The 18,945-nt window shown below is 39.5% G+C and overlaps 1 protein-coding gene across 1 annotated transcript in view; it reads right to left on the reverse strand.

Moving 5' to 3' along the window:
- Positions 1–18,945, reverse strand: part of LOC122806100 (calpain-5-like) — a 177,296-nt gene that overhangs the window by 104,932 nt on the left and 53,419 nt on the right. Inside the window, exons 4-6 of the mRNA XM_044076338.1 lie at positions 6,665–6,857; positions 4,770–4,797; positions 3,335–3,500 (exon numbers count right to left, since the gene is read on the reverse strand). Coding sequence (XP_043932273.1) covers positions 3,335–3,500; positions 4,770–4,797; positions 6,665–6,857 — 387 coding nt within the window. The remainder of the gene's footprint in view (positions 1–3,334; positions 3,501–4,769; positions 4,798–6,664; positions 6,858–18,945) is intronic.

Genomic DNA, 18,945 nt, shown 5'->3' on the forward strand with positions numbered 1-18,945 from the left:
TTTATGAATATACATCTATTCTTTGTGTGTTAAAACAGATTGCACTAAGAAGACAATCATAAGGAATATTATATTATATATAAGGTTTTGTCAAATATATGGCATTAAGATTTATTTATTAAGTTAACTGTTTTATAGAGTAAGTTATTTTAGATCAAGATGTATGGTATACAAACGTTGAGGTAGGGCTGTTTGTTGTGATTATAGGGTGTGGATACACATACACATTTTTAAAGCACACTTCTATAGCACAAGTTCTTATAATGTTATGTTGCTTTAAATACTTAATTGTAATTAAGTGTACAACTACGTTATTAGGAAAGGTATAAATATAGCCTTGATTTCAAAATGTATTTTGTCTGAAGAAGGAAAGATATTTGTCTCTCCGAAAGCGCTAACAATAAATCTGTTTAAGTAGTTTCGGTGTTTACTCCCTGATCTTCGTTTTTTGTGTTTTTAACAGTTCATTTTAATTTTGTTAAAGGAAATGATTTGTGTAACATGCTTGTGTTACAATTGTATTAAAACTATATGTTATGTGTATATCAAACTTATTTGTACAGACGTGTGTTGAAAAGGGTTTGCAAAATGCTTGTGTTTAATAGATCTCTCCACAGTTTGCCCTGCTGGAACAGAACAGAAATGTACATACACTATTGTAACTGTTTAAATGTATATATTTTAACAATGGAAACTGGAACACAGGAGATAATAGCTGAAATTAAATTACTTTATAGCAGCAAGTAGATATAATGTCTGTGCTGAGAAGCTTTCTGTATTGTCTTGGAAGTGTTTTATTGTTTTATGACTTCCATTCTCTGCCAAAGATCTGAGGTCTATGTTTTTTCACAGGTAGCTGGTAAATGCTACCAGCTGCCATCAGTGGTTATTTTGGGTCTGGGAATTGAAAGCCAGATGACAAGAAATTATGTCATTTTGCAAGCTAGCCCAGCAGTAATATTTGAGATATTAATTTGAGATGTCTCTTAGACAGACACTGCATTCTGTAGTCTGTCTTGGACCTAACAAGAAGACCCATTCACCACAAATTTGTATTGCTGTGTAAGTAAGTTTCTAGGGAATAATAACTCTCTTAGATATAGTCAGGAATATATCAAAGCTTAGTTTAGATATTGTTCTCCATTTATTTGAGACTATCCTGCAATGTTGTTTTAAATATTTAATGTGATTTTGAACTCTGATGTCACTGTAAATATATATTTAGTATTGTTTTGTTCTTTTATTATTTATTATTAAATATATTTAAACCTTTCATTGTGGCTGATCTGTCTAGAGATATTTAAGTTCTGAGAGTACTTGCATATTTATTTGGTGACACTGCGGGCTACTCCTAATAGCCTTGCTCCTGGTCAAACTACCATTTGCATTAATAGTAGCATTTCACTGTAAGATTGGACACCTCTTGTTAAGATCATTAAAGTAGCTAATAAGGAGCTGGCTGGTAGCAGTGATAACTACCTTATAGTCTGGGCAAAAGGGTGCATAGCTATAAAACCTGTGCCAGCCATTCCCAGGAGTGTGTGTGTATGTATGTATAAATCAAACCTCAAAGAGTGTGTGTGTCAGCTACTTGGGCAGGGATATGAAGCACTGGTTGGACTGTGAGGGTACTGCAGGTCTTGGACTGACCACTCAGCTGAGATCTCAACTTTATAGTTGTGCCAGTGGGGAGTCTTACTGGGGATCTGAAGAAAGAGGGAGAAACCAGCCCCAGACTGACTGTAGTCTCTGTGTGCTCATAAGGGAAATTGTACTTGATGCAGAGTTGCATCTGGAAATACGGTGTGTGTACCTTCTCATCCTGTCAGTGTATGCACCCCACTACTGCCAGTCGAGAGGATTGAGGCTCCTTGATTACTTGACCAGTGGTAGGTCGTCATATATATATAATAAGGTGGTATTTATACAACAATGAGAAATTTGGCTAAGACATTGGGGAACTCCCCAATTCTTTTTGATAGGTGCTGTGGAATGTTTTACATCCACCTGAACTACCACCACTCAGGCAAAAAGGACATCAGTTTAATGTCTCATCCAAAGGTTTTTACAGCAATGTAAGAGCCTGTACCAGTGAAAAGGAATTCACCACCATTGAATGAGTTGCCTTTCCTTAAATGTGTTTTATGTCTTTTTCAGTACATGGCCTTTTGAATATCATAGGAACATATGGACATAATTCACTTTGCATTTGCTTACATGCATATAGAATATGAATTTATTTCATTAGTCTGCATGTCCTCCTTGTGGTCACATTGGTTTCCTCCGGGTGCTCCAGTTTCCTCCCGTGTGTGTGAGTGAGTGAGTGAGTGAGTGAGTGAGTGAGTGAGTGAGTGAGTGAGTGAGTGAGTGAGTGAGTGAGTGAGTGAGTGGTGCGAATGAACTACTGTGGCAGGGCTAGCCACCTGGTGGTCTAAACCTTGGCTCGAGATGACTGTCACTGTAGAAGTGACACCCCAACCCCATGTGGAAAATGGGAAAAGAGGTTAAGGATGGATGGATGGATGGATGTATGGATGGATGGATGGATGGATGGATGGATCTGTTAAGTTCGAGGGATCTTAATTGCTTTAGATAATATTAAACATCTGCATTTATTGTAATTGCTGGATATTTTTTTTTAACATTAATTTGACAGAATTGTTCTACTCAGATGAGGCCAGATTCATGACTGAAAAAAGTCTCCAGATCAGGTCACCCACATTGTTAAAAACATCAGTAAATTAATAAAGGAGATGCAATAAACAAATCCTTGAACAGCCATCACACAGCTGTGGTTTCAAAGGCGCCACGGTTGCAATGACAAATATTCTCTCCTCTGTCTGCATGATACAGTTTTAATATCTGAAATTTATTTCGGCAGGGCTATTGCATAAACATACTTGTTTTCCACACCTTTGCATTGCCATGTTTGCATCTCTACTCACATCCCACCTCCCAACCATGGCTCATTTTATCTCTAGTGTTAGGTTTCTTCTATGTTCCATTTTAGCATTCGTGTCCCTTTACACTCTGCTGCTTGCCCTTTTTGTCCTACTGACAAATTCAGATTTACTCTCTAACTTCCTCTTTTGGGAGGCCACTATTATGTAACCCTCTATCATTCTGCCATATCCCTCAGCAACATGAGGTTTTCTACAAGACAAGTTGATATTTTCATAAAGTACATGTTCATTAAAAACCAAGGCGAGGTACACTCTATGAGCATTCTGAGGCTTTGTGATATTCAGGGAGTAAATTACATAAGTGTGAATGGTGGCAATCATCAAAATAAAACTCAGAAAGTCACACAGCCTAGTAAAGAAAGCTTTCCTACCGGTAACTCCATGCCCCCTTCCACTCTGATGGTCCCCAAGGATTCTGCAGCTTGATCATATAAAGTTCTGTAGCTTTGAACCAAGAAATCAGGTCTCTGTTGAGATGCACCTCTCGAATGTCTGTGATACCATAAGCATGCCCTTTCACTAGACCACATGGTATCTGTGCTGTATTTTCTTTGCCAGGCTAAAGAAAATGAATGGGTCAGTAGTGAAAGAATATGGTTATAAATCTTTAGTAAAATACATCACAAAGTACTGTTAATTAATGAATGTTCTTAGTATAATTATTTAACTTAGAAACATCTCTATTCTACCCACTTTCCATTTTCTGCATCCTTGTCTCTCCGATATATTCTTATATTCATTTTTTCCATTCTCAGCAACAGTACAGTAAGTCACTTAGTAAGCAGGATTCTGTGTGACCTTTTTAAGACAAATATTAAAGCCAGCAAGGGCTTCAATATGCCATGGAGCTGGTGGTGTTTGGCATCTGCTTCCCTCCTTTTGGCTCACTCACTACTGTGTCATTAAAGTTGTGAGGACTCTAACCATAACATTCTCTTTCCTGAAGATAAGGGATGTCATAGTAATTCCAGCACTGATGTAAGTAATGATATGCTTAAAAAGGGTTGGGGGATGGCATAATGGTTAAGGTGTTTACCTCACAGACACAAGGTACAGTATTTGATTCGCACCTTTGAGGTTAATTGGCTAGGTTTAAAATGGCCTACAAGTGTTGCTAGCCTAGTACTGACCTATGAACCTAAAAGTTAATTAGATAGACTGGGTAGACAGGCAGACAGGAAAGAAAGGATGATCTGGTTGCTGTTAATAAATTATTCCTTTGTCTTCAGTCTATTTACAGGGACTCGGTAATACAAAGAAATATGCAGACAGCATAAAGCCATTGAGGATTGATGCGTTATTGTCATACTCAAATGCATTCTGCTTAGTAAAGTTCTAACTTTAACAATTACACCCTAGTTGTGTTTAATAATCACTCTGCTTACAGTGCCAGTGGCAAAAAAGCTCAAATTGTTTAACAGTAAACTTTTCTTTGAATGATTCTTTCATTATAAAATACTTATCTCTTCTTAATCCATCTCCAGAGTGCCACACCTGTGCTGAATCTGTCCTTTCTGTACATTTTTTTTCTGTCTGGTATTGGTTATAATACCAGATAATCAATTAGTTTCTGAATGAAGCAATTCAGTATGTGCTACACTTAAAACATTTACAGCTTTAAAAACAAAGTGAAAAAAGGAAGTTTAATAATTTTGGCTACAGATGAAAAACATATATTGTCTAGCTGAAGGCTGCAAACTGAGTCTCTAAGTGCAATGAATAACTTTAAGATAGACAGTGACACACCTCAGCTAAAAAAAGGCTGACTGAAGCACTGAGTTTGAGGTGAGGTTGTAAAAAATAGATGAGAGTCCAGATTGGCACCGGCTTCAAGCTCAACATTCAGCTATAGTTGGAAAGGCCTCAAGCAGAATTTCTAAAAGTAAACAAATGGTATTATGCCAGACTCGGTAATGTGCTATTATGGAGACAGAATTTCTTGGTTTGTTGATAGTTAAATCTTGTAATATTGAACCTGAAACTTTAGTTATTCCAAATGCTGATCTTTACCATTAATACATTTAGTAGGTATGACAATAAAAATATTATAGCTTATCACTAAGAGTGCCTAACTTCCTTGAAAGGTATGCTGATAAAATCCTTGTATTACCGAGTCCCTGTAAATAGAGTGAAGACTGGTGGAAAAGTCTGCATCATTTTGGCAATTTCTCTGAGATTTTATGTGCAATGCTTTGTAAACGTAGAAATCCCTATTCATATTGAAATGTCAAATGTTGGATACACTTGGATTTGATAGCAACTACAGTTATCAAACTTAATTTATAGATCCAATTCCAACAACATATACCACATGGTTGCTTTCTCTGCAAAAAGAAATAATTAAATATGACATTAGAGGATCAACACATCTTATAGTCCAGGGTTTGATTACCTCTGCCTCTATTTGCCTACTGTGTGGTCTAAGCAAGTCTCTTAGGCAGTGCTCTGGTTTAGTTGGGAATTTGGGCTCCTCAGTGGTGTCCTGGCCTGCACTGTTACCCACCTAAAATCTTGTTAACTTTATCCACATCACTTCATTCCTCTGAATTGTCCAGATTTTTGTATCATATGTTTGGTATATTCCTCATAAAATGTGTAGTTTTCTGGCAAATCACTGAGGACTGAAGTCACTAAATAATGGCATACATTAGAGTTTCAGACTTCATATCCTTCAGAAAAATGCATGCTAACACAAATCCTGTTATTCTAGCAATATTCTAAGTTTATAAGAGCAATATTTAAAATCTGTTTCTATTTTTGAACCTTTCCCCCCCCCCATTATTTTAGGCTTTGCCCATATTTCTTGTGCTAAGAGGTTGAGGGGTATGCCCGTATGCTCCATGTTTTTGTGCTCCCTTTGGGAGAGCACTGGAATATTTTCAAGTAATGTAAACAAAATGGAAATTTGTGACTTTTACTGCCTTTTTACCACCTTAAAAATTTTAATGAGTGTATTCACTTGTCTTATTTGCTGGATTACCATTTTATGTAAGGCAAGTCAGCAAATTATTTTGAAAAACTTCAATGGTGTACTGCTACCTTAAAAATACTAGCATTCACAATGACTAAATGCCACTTCATTTGTGTGTCACTTACAGATCACATATTTCTCTTCTTTAATTTTCACTAAAGACATGTGAACTAAGATGTAAGAAATACCACTTTTTTAATTCGTTTTCTAAACAAGTATGTCCAATAAGCAGAATTGCATCTTTCATGGAGGGGTGACCTAGCACCACTTCTTGGGTAAGTAGTTTTCTTAAAGCTGTGCAGGTTACCAGTGAAGACAGAAAATTAAACCCAGGACTATGACATGCAGTGGAAAAAATGTCAGAGCTGTAACACTCTCTGTGTACATTGTCCATACTCTGTTAGGCTGTAGGGCCTTAAAGTTCATCTACATCTGCTCTGTTATCACTGTGTAAAGCAGGTAAATTATGTGTTATGCAGACAGAAAATGTTGTGAAGAGAACCTGTAAATGAGCCAAGGCCCAGATTGTTTAAAGAATGCCCTTACAAGTAAGTAGGGAAGAGGAAGTGCAAGCTAATGAGAGATACAAGTACACTGTTTCTTAATATTGTAGTTTTTAAAGTCTGCATCCCATTTCAGCAGATGTTTGCAAGTGCTAATTGTGATATCTCCACCATTGCAACTTTGATATAAATGGTAGCAGTATGGCAGTGATTTCATGAAGCTCTACCTTGATGTAGCAGGCGATGATGGCTTCCCTGGAGTGGGCTTTCTGTAAGTATTCAAAAAGTTCCTTTCGATTGTCAGGATTCTCATCAAGCTCTTCTTCAGCCATGGACACAGGTTCTGAGATATTGCCAGTGAAATCTTCCAAGATCTCAGCTACGTTGCGACTCTTCAGTACTTCATAGCACCCATGCAGCCTTAAAAAAAAAAAAAACACAGATCCCATGTAAATAGTTAACTATGTGTGCAGAAAAAAATCATGTGTTCTATAGGAGAGGCAGAGTTTAGTACTGTTCCTAATCAGTGACCAAACATGTCTGACCTTTTACCCATATGTACCTTTCTAAATGACTGCATAGCTCCCTTTCCCAAATGCACTGAATTCCAGGCCTGTACTGTGTAACTAAAGGATTTTTGTAGGGATCATTGTTACTGCTATTACAGATGCTTCTGTGTCTCTGTCACATTACTTGTAACTGACAATCGGTCTGTGCAGCTTATTGCACTACTTTCACTAGGACATCACTTTAATGTTTTACATCTTGACAGGTAAATGTTTTGTAACACTAGTATTATTTCTGTGATGGGTATTCTTAGTTCTTGTATGATTTACTCTCCTTGTGTAGCAACTGCATGTTCTGGCTTGTTTTCACCACTAGACTGTACCTTGCACTTTGGCTCTATACTGTGGAGGTGTGGGGCACTGACAATGACCTAGGTGATTGGGGATCACTTTATGTCCCTGAAATAACTGTGCAGTTGGTGGGTAAAGAATGACAAGGTTATTCATGAGTTCATAGGTTTATACTATGCTAATGACCACCGGGGTCTTTACAAACCTAGCTGTGCAACCCAACCCAGTTTTATCCCCAAATTCCTTGGACAACCTATATGGCGAAGTATGTTAGTAAGGAGATAGCCAAGGGTTATGGTGGGAGGGTATGTTGGTTGGTGATTAATTTACTTACTGTCTACCTCTGTCCATCAGAGACATAGGGAGCCAGACCAGGGATGAATTTGCAATTTCCCATCCAATGATTAAGGTTTTGTTTTAATAGGGTCAGGGATGAACTCTGCTTCACATAAATGAGGAGCTTATTCCATTAGGTTGGTGTTCTTTGAGATAAATATCAGTGTATCCAGCACGTCCTATTTACTATGTCACAGGCAAAGTTCATATCCTTGGATCTGGTGTTTCTGGTCGTGCTTGTTTTGCTGATGTGCAAAAGGGTCATCAGAGCTGAATCTGAGGGCGACTTGTATGCCAGGCACAGATCGCCTCTCAGTAACCTGTTGGAGACTGAGTACAGACATTTGGTCTTAAGCTGATTTCTAGAGGACAGGGTATTCGCATCCTGGATTCTCCTGCTGAGGAGTCTTTGAGGGCATTCCAGTTTTTACAAGTACCCAGTTAGTTACATGCCAAAGAGAGCATTGTACTCGATGAGTCTGATAAGGGCTGAGTAGAGTGGTACTACAGCTTCCTTGAACCCGGATTCCAAAATCCATGTTTATGAGTAGGGAGCCATAGAATGATTTTCTTACTATATTGGCTACATGTTAGTCGAAGGCCAGCCTACTGTTGACATATGTTCCCAGATCCCTATCAGGTCAACTCTTAGGGGTGTTTTATTGATGGAGTAATAAGCTTGGGTGGACAATTTCCCAAATGGCACTATAAAGCACTTCTTCACTTTGAATTTTAATCAGTGGCTTTGGAAACAATTATTTGTTTGTGTTAGTCCTTCTTGTAGGATATTGGTGACATGGGGGGATCTTTGACAGCTCCCAGTTTAATGTTATCTGCAGACTTGGTGAGCCAGAGGCCTTTGACATTAGCTTTGTCTTATGAGAAGTAGATGCCAGTCAGGAGTGGGCCCAACATGGAGCCCTAGGGTACTCCACTGGTGACCTGCTTCCTGGTGGAGGTGGTCTCACCTATCTTGATTTATTGAGTGTTATTTGTAAGCCAACCAGCAATCCAGTGAGTTATGTAAGGATTTATGCCTAGTTCTAAGAGTTTGTCAACAATACCTGAGCAGTATATTGTATCAAACACCTTGGCCAGGTCAAGGTAGGTAGTAAGCACAGTTTTCCCCTCATCTATAGCTTTGGTGAACCTCTTAAAGAACTCTACCAGGCTGAGTAGACAAGACCTTCCCTTAAAGCAAAACTGTAATGGGTCCAGTGTCTGAATGTTGCCAATGACCTTGGATTATTTCAGTGATGATTTGTTCCATGACTTTACATATTAGACTTGTCAGACTGATGGGTCTGTAGTTCCTGGAGTCAGTTGATGGTACGTCCTTATGAAAAGGGAGGACTGTTGCAGCCCTACATTCACCTGGCACATAACCTGTTTTGAGGCTGTAGTTGAAGCGTGCCTAAAATGGTCATGCTAGATCATGTTTTAGGCTATTTAGGAAGCAATCATGGATATTGTCAGAGCACATTGAAACAGTGTTAACCTAATGAGTGCCACCAGGTCCTCTTCCTCTTGATAGTTGGGGGATATGCTAGAAGGGATTTCACAGGGGGAAGTGAGGTGGATGGGGGGTGAAGTAAGAGTTAAATCAGCCAGTAGATTCTCTATAACACCCAGGTCAGTGACCATACCATTTACTATCAGTTCTGCACACTGGTGTTACCTTTAAGGTTCCTGATAACGCTGAAGGCCTTGTGATTGCCCTTAGCCTGGGAAGATATCCTGACCTTGTAATAGGCCTTGTTGGACTTAATTAGATCTATTAGTTTCTTGACTTAGATGAATCAGATAGCTCTATGAGAGTTGCTCTTTCTGATTATGGCCATGACTCTTTTCTTTTGTTATTTACTCTGTTAAATTTAGGATTCTTCCAGTGGGGGTTGTTTTTGGTGTTAGATCTGGGCTTACTTCTGGTAGGTACAGCAGCCTCAATGTAGCCATTTACATGTTTGTACAGGGTTTCTGTAAATAATTCTACATAGGTAGCTGTGTTCTCGGGTTTTGGGGGAGTCATGAATTTTAACAAACTCTCAGTAAATAGAATGTAGTTTCTTTTAGAATAGTTTCTGTTACCGGTTGTGTTGGGTTTTCTGGGTTGTTTTTTTATTTTAAGGAAGACAGCTTTGTGGTCTGACCTCACCAATGAGGATGTTACATGGGATGGGGGAGGGTGCAATGCTCAGTCATGTTGTTGAGTACTAGGTTTAATAAGTTGGCTCCTCTGTTTGGAGTGTGCACTATCTGGTCTGGATTGTTTGTGATAATAAAAGTCTAGGAAACGTGCCTGCGAATTAGAGACAGTGTAGGTTTCCCAGTCTACAGAGGGGTAGTTAAAGTCTCCCATGAATAGGGTATTAGCTTGGATGGTTAGTGCCTCTAGTAGGTTTACGTAAGAATTTTGAGCCTTGTGGGTCATAGATGGTGACCTGTAGCTGGCCAGACATGGTAAGGAACCTTGTCTATGGAGACTTGGATGTGGATGAAGTCCAGGCCATCATCCTGTTTAACCAACTAGGAATTGTATTTGTTGCTAACATGGATCAAGACAGTTCTACCTTTGCTCCTGACTGTGCTGCTGTTGGTATAAATGTGTGAAAAGCACTGTAGCCTTGCACTGCCGGAGCACTTTATGCAACATTAAACCAAGTCTTGGTAACAGCACACAAATCACATTCTCTCCAGAATAAAGATAACTTCTAGGGTGTGGAGTTTCTTGTTTAGGATACTGGCATTGAACAAGAACACCTTAAGTTTGCTTTGATTTTTTTTTTTTTTTTTTTTGCTTTGTTGGTAGCTTTGTCATTTTAATATTGCCTAAAAAATAGCTCTAAGGCATATATAAAGATTTAGCCTGTATCTGAAAGCCCAGGGGGTACAGGTGCAGATCCTCCTTGACAAAGCAACATGATCTATTAAAATATTCTCCATGCTGAAAGATATTGGGTTCCCTTAGAGTGTTATCAGAAACTAAGCCAATTATTAAAATCAGTCATTTTCTGTTCACACTGTGGCATCATCCTTGGTGAAGGTAGAATGCTGTTCAATGAATGGCAGTTAATTGTCTGTGACACATATTCCTGGTCACATTTTTAGGGGGTGTAGAGGAATGATATGCAGGTGGGGATAGCTGACTTACTTAGCTCTGGTGGAGGCTTGAGCAACGGCAGTAGCTGGGTTGAGAAAGCAGGTGGATCTGGAGGATGTGCCCACCCTTGAGCCTATGACAAGATCTCTGCCAGTAACCACACCTTATGGCTTAAGGGACTTACTGAGTGATACCAAAGACATGTTAAGCCTCTGTCATGGCTTCTTAAGCTCATTCATCTTCTGCAGACGAACTTGCATCATCGAGGTAGGAAAAGCCAACTCCAGCCTGGTGGGGTTAAATAACATGGTGCCTGTGATTATTAAGTGGGAGTGGGTGTTCAGGGAACCACACACCAAGGAATACACAGTCACTGAAGTAACACAATGAAATCACTGTACCTTACATGCAAGCTTTAACTCATACTTGCACTTCCACAGACTGTGCTATATGTCAAGGCTGAAGTTGCATGATTTCATCTGTGCACACTCAAAAATGCAGTGGGGTGAGGTGGACTCCCAATATTCCACCAGCTATGAAATGCAGGCAGAGAGCATTTCATGGGCTGTTGGTTGGTAACTGTAACCTTACGCTGCTATAGACATATTCCCATCAGTTACAGCTGATTTGCATTTACTGTGCCATTTAAAAATGGCTGGTTATTAACACTGCTTAGTTATCAAGTGACATGGTCCCACACAGGGGACAGACATTCGTGTCTCCCGTCTGAGTAACATAAAAGATGGTGCTGGGTCTTCATTTTAGATCTTTCTTGTGAAGTGCAGCACATCATGAAAAAATGGCAGTAGCTGAGCACTTGTACAAAACACACAAGTGGGTGGGATATCTGTAGTAGCTGTATCCCTACTTGTGAAATCATTAGGCTGGAGATGGAAATGGCAAAGGGTCCTCTGAATGGTGGCTAGGCTGTGGCTGGACCAGGGAAGCAGAGTACCTCATAATGTCTCTTTTTTCATTAACAGCACAGTTAGTGACCTGTAGATCTGCAACTCTAATTATTCTTCTCACTTCTGTGATTTTAAAAGTGCTGAAGCAGGGATTGTGTGTGTGTGTGTGTGTGTGTGTGTGTGTGTGTGTGTGTGTGTGTGTGTGTGTGTGTGTGTGTGTGTGTGTGTCTGTGTGTGTGTGTCTGTGTGTGTGTGTGTGTGTGTGTGTGTGTGTGTGTGTGTGTGTGTGTGTGTGTGTGTGTATATGTGTGTGTATATGTGTGTGTGTGTGATATTTGAGAAGAAACTATGAAATGCTCCACAGAGTTGCAGATAAGATGGCTGAAAGGGAAGCAGACAGTGATAGCATCAGTGTAGATTGCTGACTTGTATCTAGAAGGGAACATAGGTTCATAGGTTCATACTAGGCTATCTGCCCTAGGGCACTTATAAGCCTAGCCAGAGTGTGTTTGGCTTTCGCCACCCATTTTAAATTAATTTCGCTATGCCCTTTTTCGAGGTTAGTATACTGTGCCTCTGTCTAACAGTGACACAGAAGTGATACCCAGGGTAAACCTACGATCTCCTATCCACTCATCAAGATTCCTCTTGAAGAGAGTCAATGAGGGACTCTGCCTAACCTGGACTGGGATTTTATTCCAGAGTGAAGGGAGACTCTGGGTTATGAATCTGTCCCTCCAGCATGTCCTATTTATTTCAGTGCTGAGGTTCAAGTCTCTCGAGCGTAGCTCGATGGGATTTGGATTTTCTGAGGTGCAGCATGTCCATTAATTCCGGGTTGGACATGGCTTTATACGTCAGGCACAGATCGCCTCTGAGCAGGCGGTATGCCACTGAGTAGAGCTGGAGTTTCTTTAACCGGGCAGCATATGGCATCTGTTTGAGCCCTTTGATCCTTTTGGTGAGGTACTTTTGGGGTCTTTCCAGTTGCTGCAGGTGTCTGGTAAGGTACATCCCAAAAGGGGCATTGTAATCAATTATGGGCCTGATGAGGGATGAGTAAAGAGGCACGATGACCTCCCCTGATCTAGATGTGAATCCCTTCATGATTACGTGGGCTATATAAAATGTTCTTCTAACCACTTTGGCCACGTGGTTGTCAAATGAGAGATTGTTATCAACTTGGGTCCCCAGGTCCCTAATTACTTCTTCTGTACTTAATGGATTACCACCTATGTGGTAATTTGTGGGCACTTTGTTTTTGCCAAAGGGGATGACTATACACTTTTTGGTGTTTAGCTTGAGGCCATGGCTCTGGCACCAGTTGTCTGTTTCTATGAGGCCCTTTTGGAGGATGCTTGTGTTGGCTGGAGAGTCGATTATGGCGCCCAGTTTGCAGTCATCTGCGAACTTGGTCAGCCACAGTCCTTCCGTGTTGGCCTGTACCTCCGAGAAATATATACCGAACAAGAGAGGTCCCAGGACTGAGCCTTGTGGGACGCCACTTGTAACTGGTTTGGAGTCTGACATGGCTCCAGCAATTCTAACCATGTGGGTTCTATCCTTGAGCCAGTTTGCAACCCATCTAGTGACATAGGGGTTTATATTTAAGCTGGTGACCTTATCTATGATGCCCGAGTGGGGTATTGTATCAAAGGCTTTTGCGAGGTCCAGGTAGGCTGTGTGGACCACCTTCCCCTCGTCAATGGCCTTGGTGACTGTTTCAAAGAAATCAACCAGGTTTAAGAGGCAGGATCTGCCCTTAACAAAGCCAAACTGGGTAGGATCCAGTGTCTGTAGGTCCCCAATATCTTTATTTATGAGGTCCATGATGATCCTTTCCATAGCTTTGCAGACCAAGCTAGTCAGGCTTATGGGGTGATAGTTTCCAGGATCCGTTGAGGCACCACCTTTGTGGAGAGGGACCACTGTTGCTGTACGCCACAGCAAACAAGGTGTTTCAGTAAGAAGCAGTTCAAATATGCAGGCACTATAAGCCTTTAACCAGAAATTCCCAGCTCAGAAGGGCAGAGTCTAGCCTCTCCTCCCACAAGAGTGCAGACCACGAACCCTCTTAATGTAAAATAACTGGCTTGAAGCCCAAGTGCTTAAACCAGAATTAATACACTTTTAGAATAACAGACACTGAGCCCTCAATCAGCAGTTCCCAACTTAGAAGGATGTAAGCTATCTGTTCTGCCACTACAGTGCAGACCATAAACCTTCTTAATGTAAAACAACTGGTCTGAAGCCCAAGTGCTTAAACTAAAAGGCTTAGAATGAGTTACACCAAGCAGTAATAAATACAACTGAGTACTTTTAAGATGACGCAAAAGCAAAATAAAGTAGGAAGAAACACAAATACAGTAAAAGCAGATACATTTTTTTTAAGTGGAAAGAGAGAAAGGAGTAGCAGAAACTAAGCTGATTGGCCTTCTCAAATGTTCTCCCTGTACTGGGTAGAATGAGGTAATGACACTAGACTGGGAGGAGGGTCCCAGATCAAATTTACACTAGGGGCGGGCAACTGCAAAGCCACCAACTATAAAAACACTATACCAACAGGCAGGGAGGGTGGGAAACAAACTGCAGAAATGTTTCTCACAGCTGAAAATCAGCAGTGAGCCTTTAAATGGAAGTTTTAAACAGCTAAAGGAGCCTCTAGAAAAAAGAGTTTAACTGCAACAAGTTATTAGAAACAAACAACCCAACAGATGCTTAATAAAAGTGGACAATTTCCAGTTAATACCTCACACACAGTGAAACTAGCTAAAAAAATACACAGTACACAAAGTGCTATAAATAACAAAGAAATAAAGAACAAAATAAACAAAAAACAGGATACTTAATGTTATATATTATAGCTCCGAGTTTCCTCAGTGTCCTTCCTTCGATCAAGCTCAGTGTGAAATGGTCAACATGATCAGAGTATGAGACTAGACGAAAAAATGGAGTCCAGATAAGTGAGTGAAGCAGCTCCCTATACAAATGTCAGCACTTGAAGTGCCAAGTTCCAACAAGTAGAAAAAAAAGATCAAAACTTCAGGAGAAGATTGAATCTTGAAAACTGCCAAATTCCATATGTAGGGTGCAGGGATTAGTGTAGGGCTGTATGCCTATAAATAGGCTGCAGCTTAAGTGTCCCGGTTTAGGTCCTGTAACAAAATGGTCAACTTGTTATATGGTTAAACAGTACCACCTCCCCCAAACCAACTAAATGCAGAATGTGAAGTGGACTGGTAAAAAGATCATCTCTCTTGGTTGGTAAATATATGATGACTTGCAAACCAAAGCACTTTCCAATAAAGAAGCAATTAATCTTAAATTGAAGTCTGGGGCTACCCCTAGTGTGAAAAAACCTTAAACTTCCTTTTACAGGGAGGGCATCTCAGACTTGGTATATAGGTCTGTTTTTTGGACATTCAGTCTCCTTGTTTCAGGACTTGCTCTAGGAAGTCCTGACATTTCAAATGGTTACAAAGTGAAGCAATGGTATCAGAGTCAGAAACAAATTAGCTAGATGATAAAAATGACAGTCATATGTCTGCTCCAGGAAGCTGTATTCCCTCAGGCAAAGTTGTGTTACAGTTAATCTGACTCTAATAGATTATGCCCTGCTTAACCTGCGCCTACCTTACATGCCTTTCACCCCACTTGAGACGTTCAGCAGTTAGTAACCCAGCAGTTCTATTTAACAGTGCTCTAGTATCTGCTAAAGCTACAGACTTGTCCAGAAGATGTTACTTCCTCCAAATACCCTTTGCATTCTGTCATGCCACTCTTTCAGAGTGCAAGTGACGATTTATTGCACTACTGCCCTTAAACCATCTCTCTATTGAAATGTGGGCAATCAAAATGTTGACTGCTGACATGACATGAAATAAAGGGCCAAAAATCCAGGAGAAGAGCATATTTCAAACATTGTGCTTCTCCTTTAAACTTCTTTTCTTGCAGAGGGGTAAGCCCCCCTGCAGCCCCTGATGTGGGAAGGCAAGCCCCTCTCCCGAATTTAGATATATCAACTCCAAGATCATTATACCTCAAAGAAATGGGAATATTCCAGGAAATGGCTATCTCAGACTTCATATATGCAAGTCCTTTTTCTTGAACATTCATTTTTCATGTTTTGGGACGCACTCTAGAGGGTCTCGAAATTTCATATAGTTGCCCCTAAACCTCCTCCACTCCCACACTCAATATTCATAAAATACATAAAACATAAATATATAGTTATGTGATATTCATTCAAGAACACAGAGAACTGTAATAATGCCAGCTTGGACAATACATTTGAAATAAAATGGCCATCATCCTTAATAGCGACTATGTTATATCAGAAAAAAATAATATTCATTTGTCGCTCTGTCAGCATGAAGAAATATTTTGCTTATATAATTTGGAGATGTTTGACATACTGATCACTGCTACAGTAGCCTTAACTATATGGGTTACATCCTGCATAGGATATAGCAACTGGCCAGCTTCAGGACACGATCCACATGCCCAAACTGTCAGTCAGCTTGAGTTGAGCTGCTAAAATGAGAGGTGTGGAAGATGGGAGATTGGCATAATGGTTAAGGTGTTTATCTTATAAGCACAAGGTTCAGGGTTTGATTCTCACATGGGGTAATTGGCTAGACTTAAAATGGCCCACAAAGGCAGTTAGCCTAGTATGAACCTATGAAACAAGCCATTTAAAGCTTTATTGCTATTGAAAAGAGCACTGCTCTGTGGGCTTTCAAGAATTGCTGGTCATCTTATGCTCCTTTGCTGGGAAAATAAGTTCCTTTTGGGGAAAAACCTTCCACATTAAACTACTGCTGTTTTATTGTACTTTCCTATTTAAGAAAGTTATTTTTAAGTTAGGAGATTGTGTTTTAATGGATTATCATGAGACTTTACTGTACTTTTAAATTTGAGAGCACCTTTCCTGTCAATTTAAAACTTGTTTAAAGTAGTTGAATACCATTGTTTTCTGTGTAAAAAGTGTTTAATTTACTTGTGGGGTTAGTAAAGTGTTTTTTACTATATTTTTATGTGAAAACTGACTTTTATTACCAGCATTTGCGGCTTGTTTTTCCATTGAAAAGAGACACCATTTTCAGCTTGACCATGGACAAACTACAGGTCTCTTGGTCAGTCCTTCTTCCAGCCACAAAAAGAAAAAGTTAACTAATAGTCTTTGCCATCACAGCAAGCTAGATGTTAATTGCCATATCTTGCTCCTCAGACCATTCATCTTTTACCCCAGATCCTTCTGGTTTAGCATCTACAGCCACCATGGTTCAAGGCTTAGCCAGTTCCTTGGCAGCTGTTGGGGTCCCCTCAGGCTTCGCTGTTTATTCAAAATGTTGTACCCATTCCTGAAAGCTGCTGCTGCCATTAATAACACTGTTAGCCCAATTCTTCCTCTCAACCCCCCCCCCAGAAAAATAAACATGTATCTATTCCTCAATAAATGTTCTTAGGTAGTGTCTGGCTCGGAGTTTAATTCATGCTATTGATCCTTATTATAAGGTGATTTCTGGTAAAAGAAAGAGGAACACTTTCCATGAAGACATGTAAGATTTAAATCTGGAAAGGAAGATGAAGGCAGAGATATGTGGTTTTCAGCTCAGGTGTCTGATTCAGACTCCAAGTACAATTCAGTTCTTTATTCAGACTCCGAGTACAGCTAGCTCAATTTTGGATTCTCCCTGTGGGGGTTTCTCATTTTCTGAGACTATTTCTAGGATGTGCCATTATTTTCTGTGGGACAACACTGACGTTTTCAATCCTTCGGAAAATACTATGAGCTGTTAGAGAAGAAATTTCCAGAACCTTAACCCATTCCTGCAGTTCTGTTGGATTTGGAGGATGTCTGTGTCACTGTCTGCAGCTTTCTTGACGGTCATCCTGCAACCCCTAAAAAGGCAGATATAATTTATAAAATTCCTCAGACTTTTAAGTTTTTTATACAGTCCACTCAAATCTGACCCAACAGTCATAGCTTTAGTTAATCCTACTCCTGTGAAACATTTGGTTAATTCTAATCCTACTCTCTGACAAGGATGGGAAGATTAACAGTAACATTAATTATGAAGTGGACAACAAATTGTTTAAGAATATTAGTAAAATGTTCAATGATTGTGGGCTGGCTATTATAAGAACGTTAATTAAACACAATGAACATAGGATGGAGTTGGATAAGCTAGACATTGATAAACTGTATAAAGAAATTAATGATGATTTGTTGTTCTCTGTTGAAGAATATAAGACTGTTTATTTTAGAACTATACATGATGTCGACAATGTAACATCACGCAGTTACAATAGAAAAATATCTAAGTTAGAGAGGGACATTAATGAATACCATTCAGGCACAGCATATATGCTTGAAAACAAGAAACATTATCAACAGAGAGCACCCTATTATAGACCCAATTCATTCCCCTCACACAATCCAGTTTCTCACAGTAGAGATGAGTGGGTAGAGTATGGGGGGCAGGCTGAGAATCATCATTCTGGTAAAAATTTTGGAGAATATCACAATCTTATTTACAATAGAGATACGAATATCCCTTTAGAAGAGATAGGACCCAGGAGGTCCGGAAGGATAAAGAATCGAGCCCCCCAACAACAGTCATATGCCCAGGTAGCAGGGGAATACCATTACAATTCCAACAAAAGGATGGCACATATGTAGAAGAAGTTAGTACAGAAATTTTAATGGATGGAGTTTCTATAGAAAATACTTACATAGACAGGGAGACCACTACCATTATACATTCTTTGGATAATTTTAATATTTTCAATTATACAGATACTAAAGTCAATGAGACCTATTTTAAACTGTTTACTAAAGGATTTACCTTTGTACCATACAAGGAACCGGGTATTGACAGTATTTTGTTAGATATAAAAATATTTACAAGGAAACTTAATTTCACGGTTATTTTTAAAGATAAAGAACCTAATTTTGGACAAGGAATTTTAAAGAGACGGAGTATATATAATCCCCCTTTACAACAATGATATTATGAATTTTGAAAACGTTCTTTTTAAACAAATTAGAAGTAACTATTTCCAGAATAAGGGCCAATATGAGAGAAACCTAATTTACGATGAAATTAAGCTCATTGATGAACTTAGAAGTAATGACAGAATGCGGGTGATGAAACCTGACAAGGGTGGGGGTATGGTCCTTATGGACAAATGGGATTACATGAAAAAGATGCTTGATATACTTAACAGCAATGCAAGCTACACCCTTGTTTCCAGGAACAAAATTAATATTTCTTATCGGAAAATTGATTACATTATAGATG

Source organism: Protopterus annectens, chromosome 7.part0 (genome assembly GCF_019279795.1).
Source record: "Protopterus annectens isolate FY-2018-M chromosome 7.part0, PAN1.0, whole genome shotgun sequence".
NCBI lineage: Eukaryota > Metazoa > Chordata > Ceratodontiformes > Protopteridae > Protopterus > Protopterus annectens.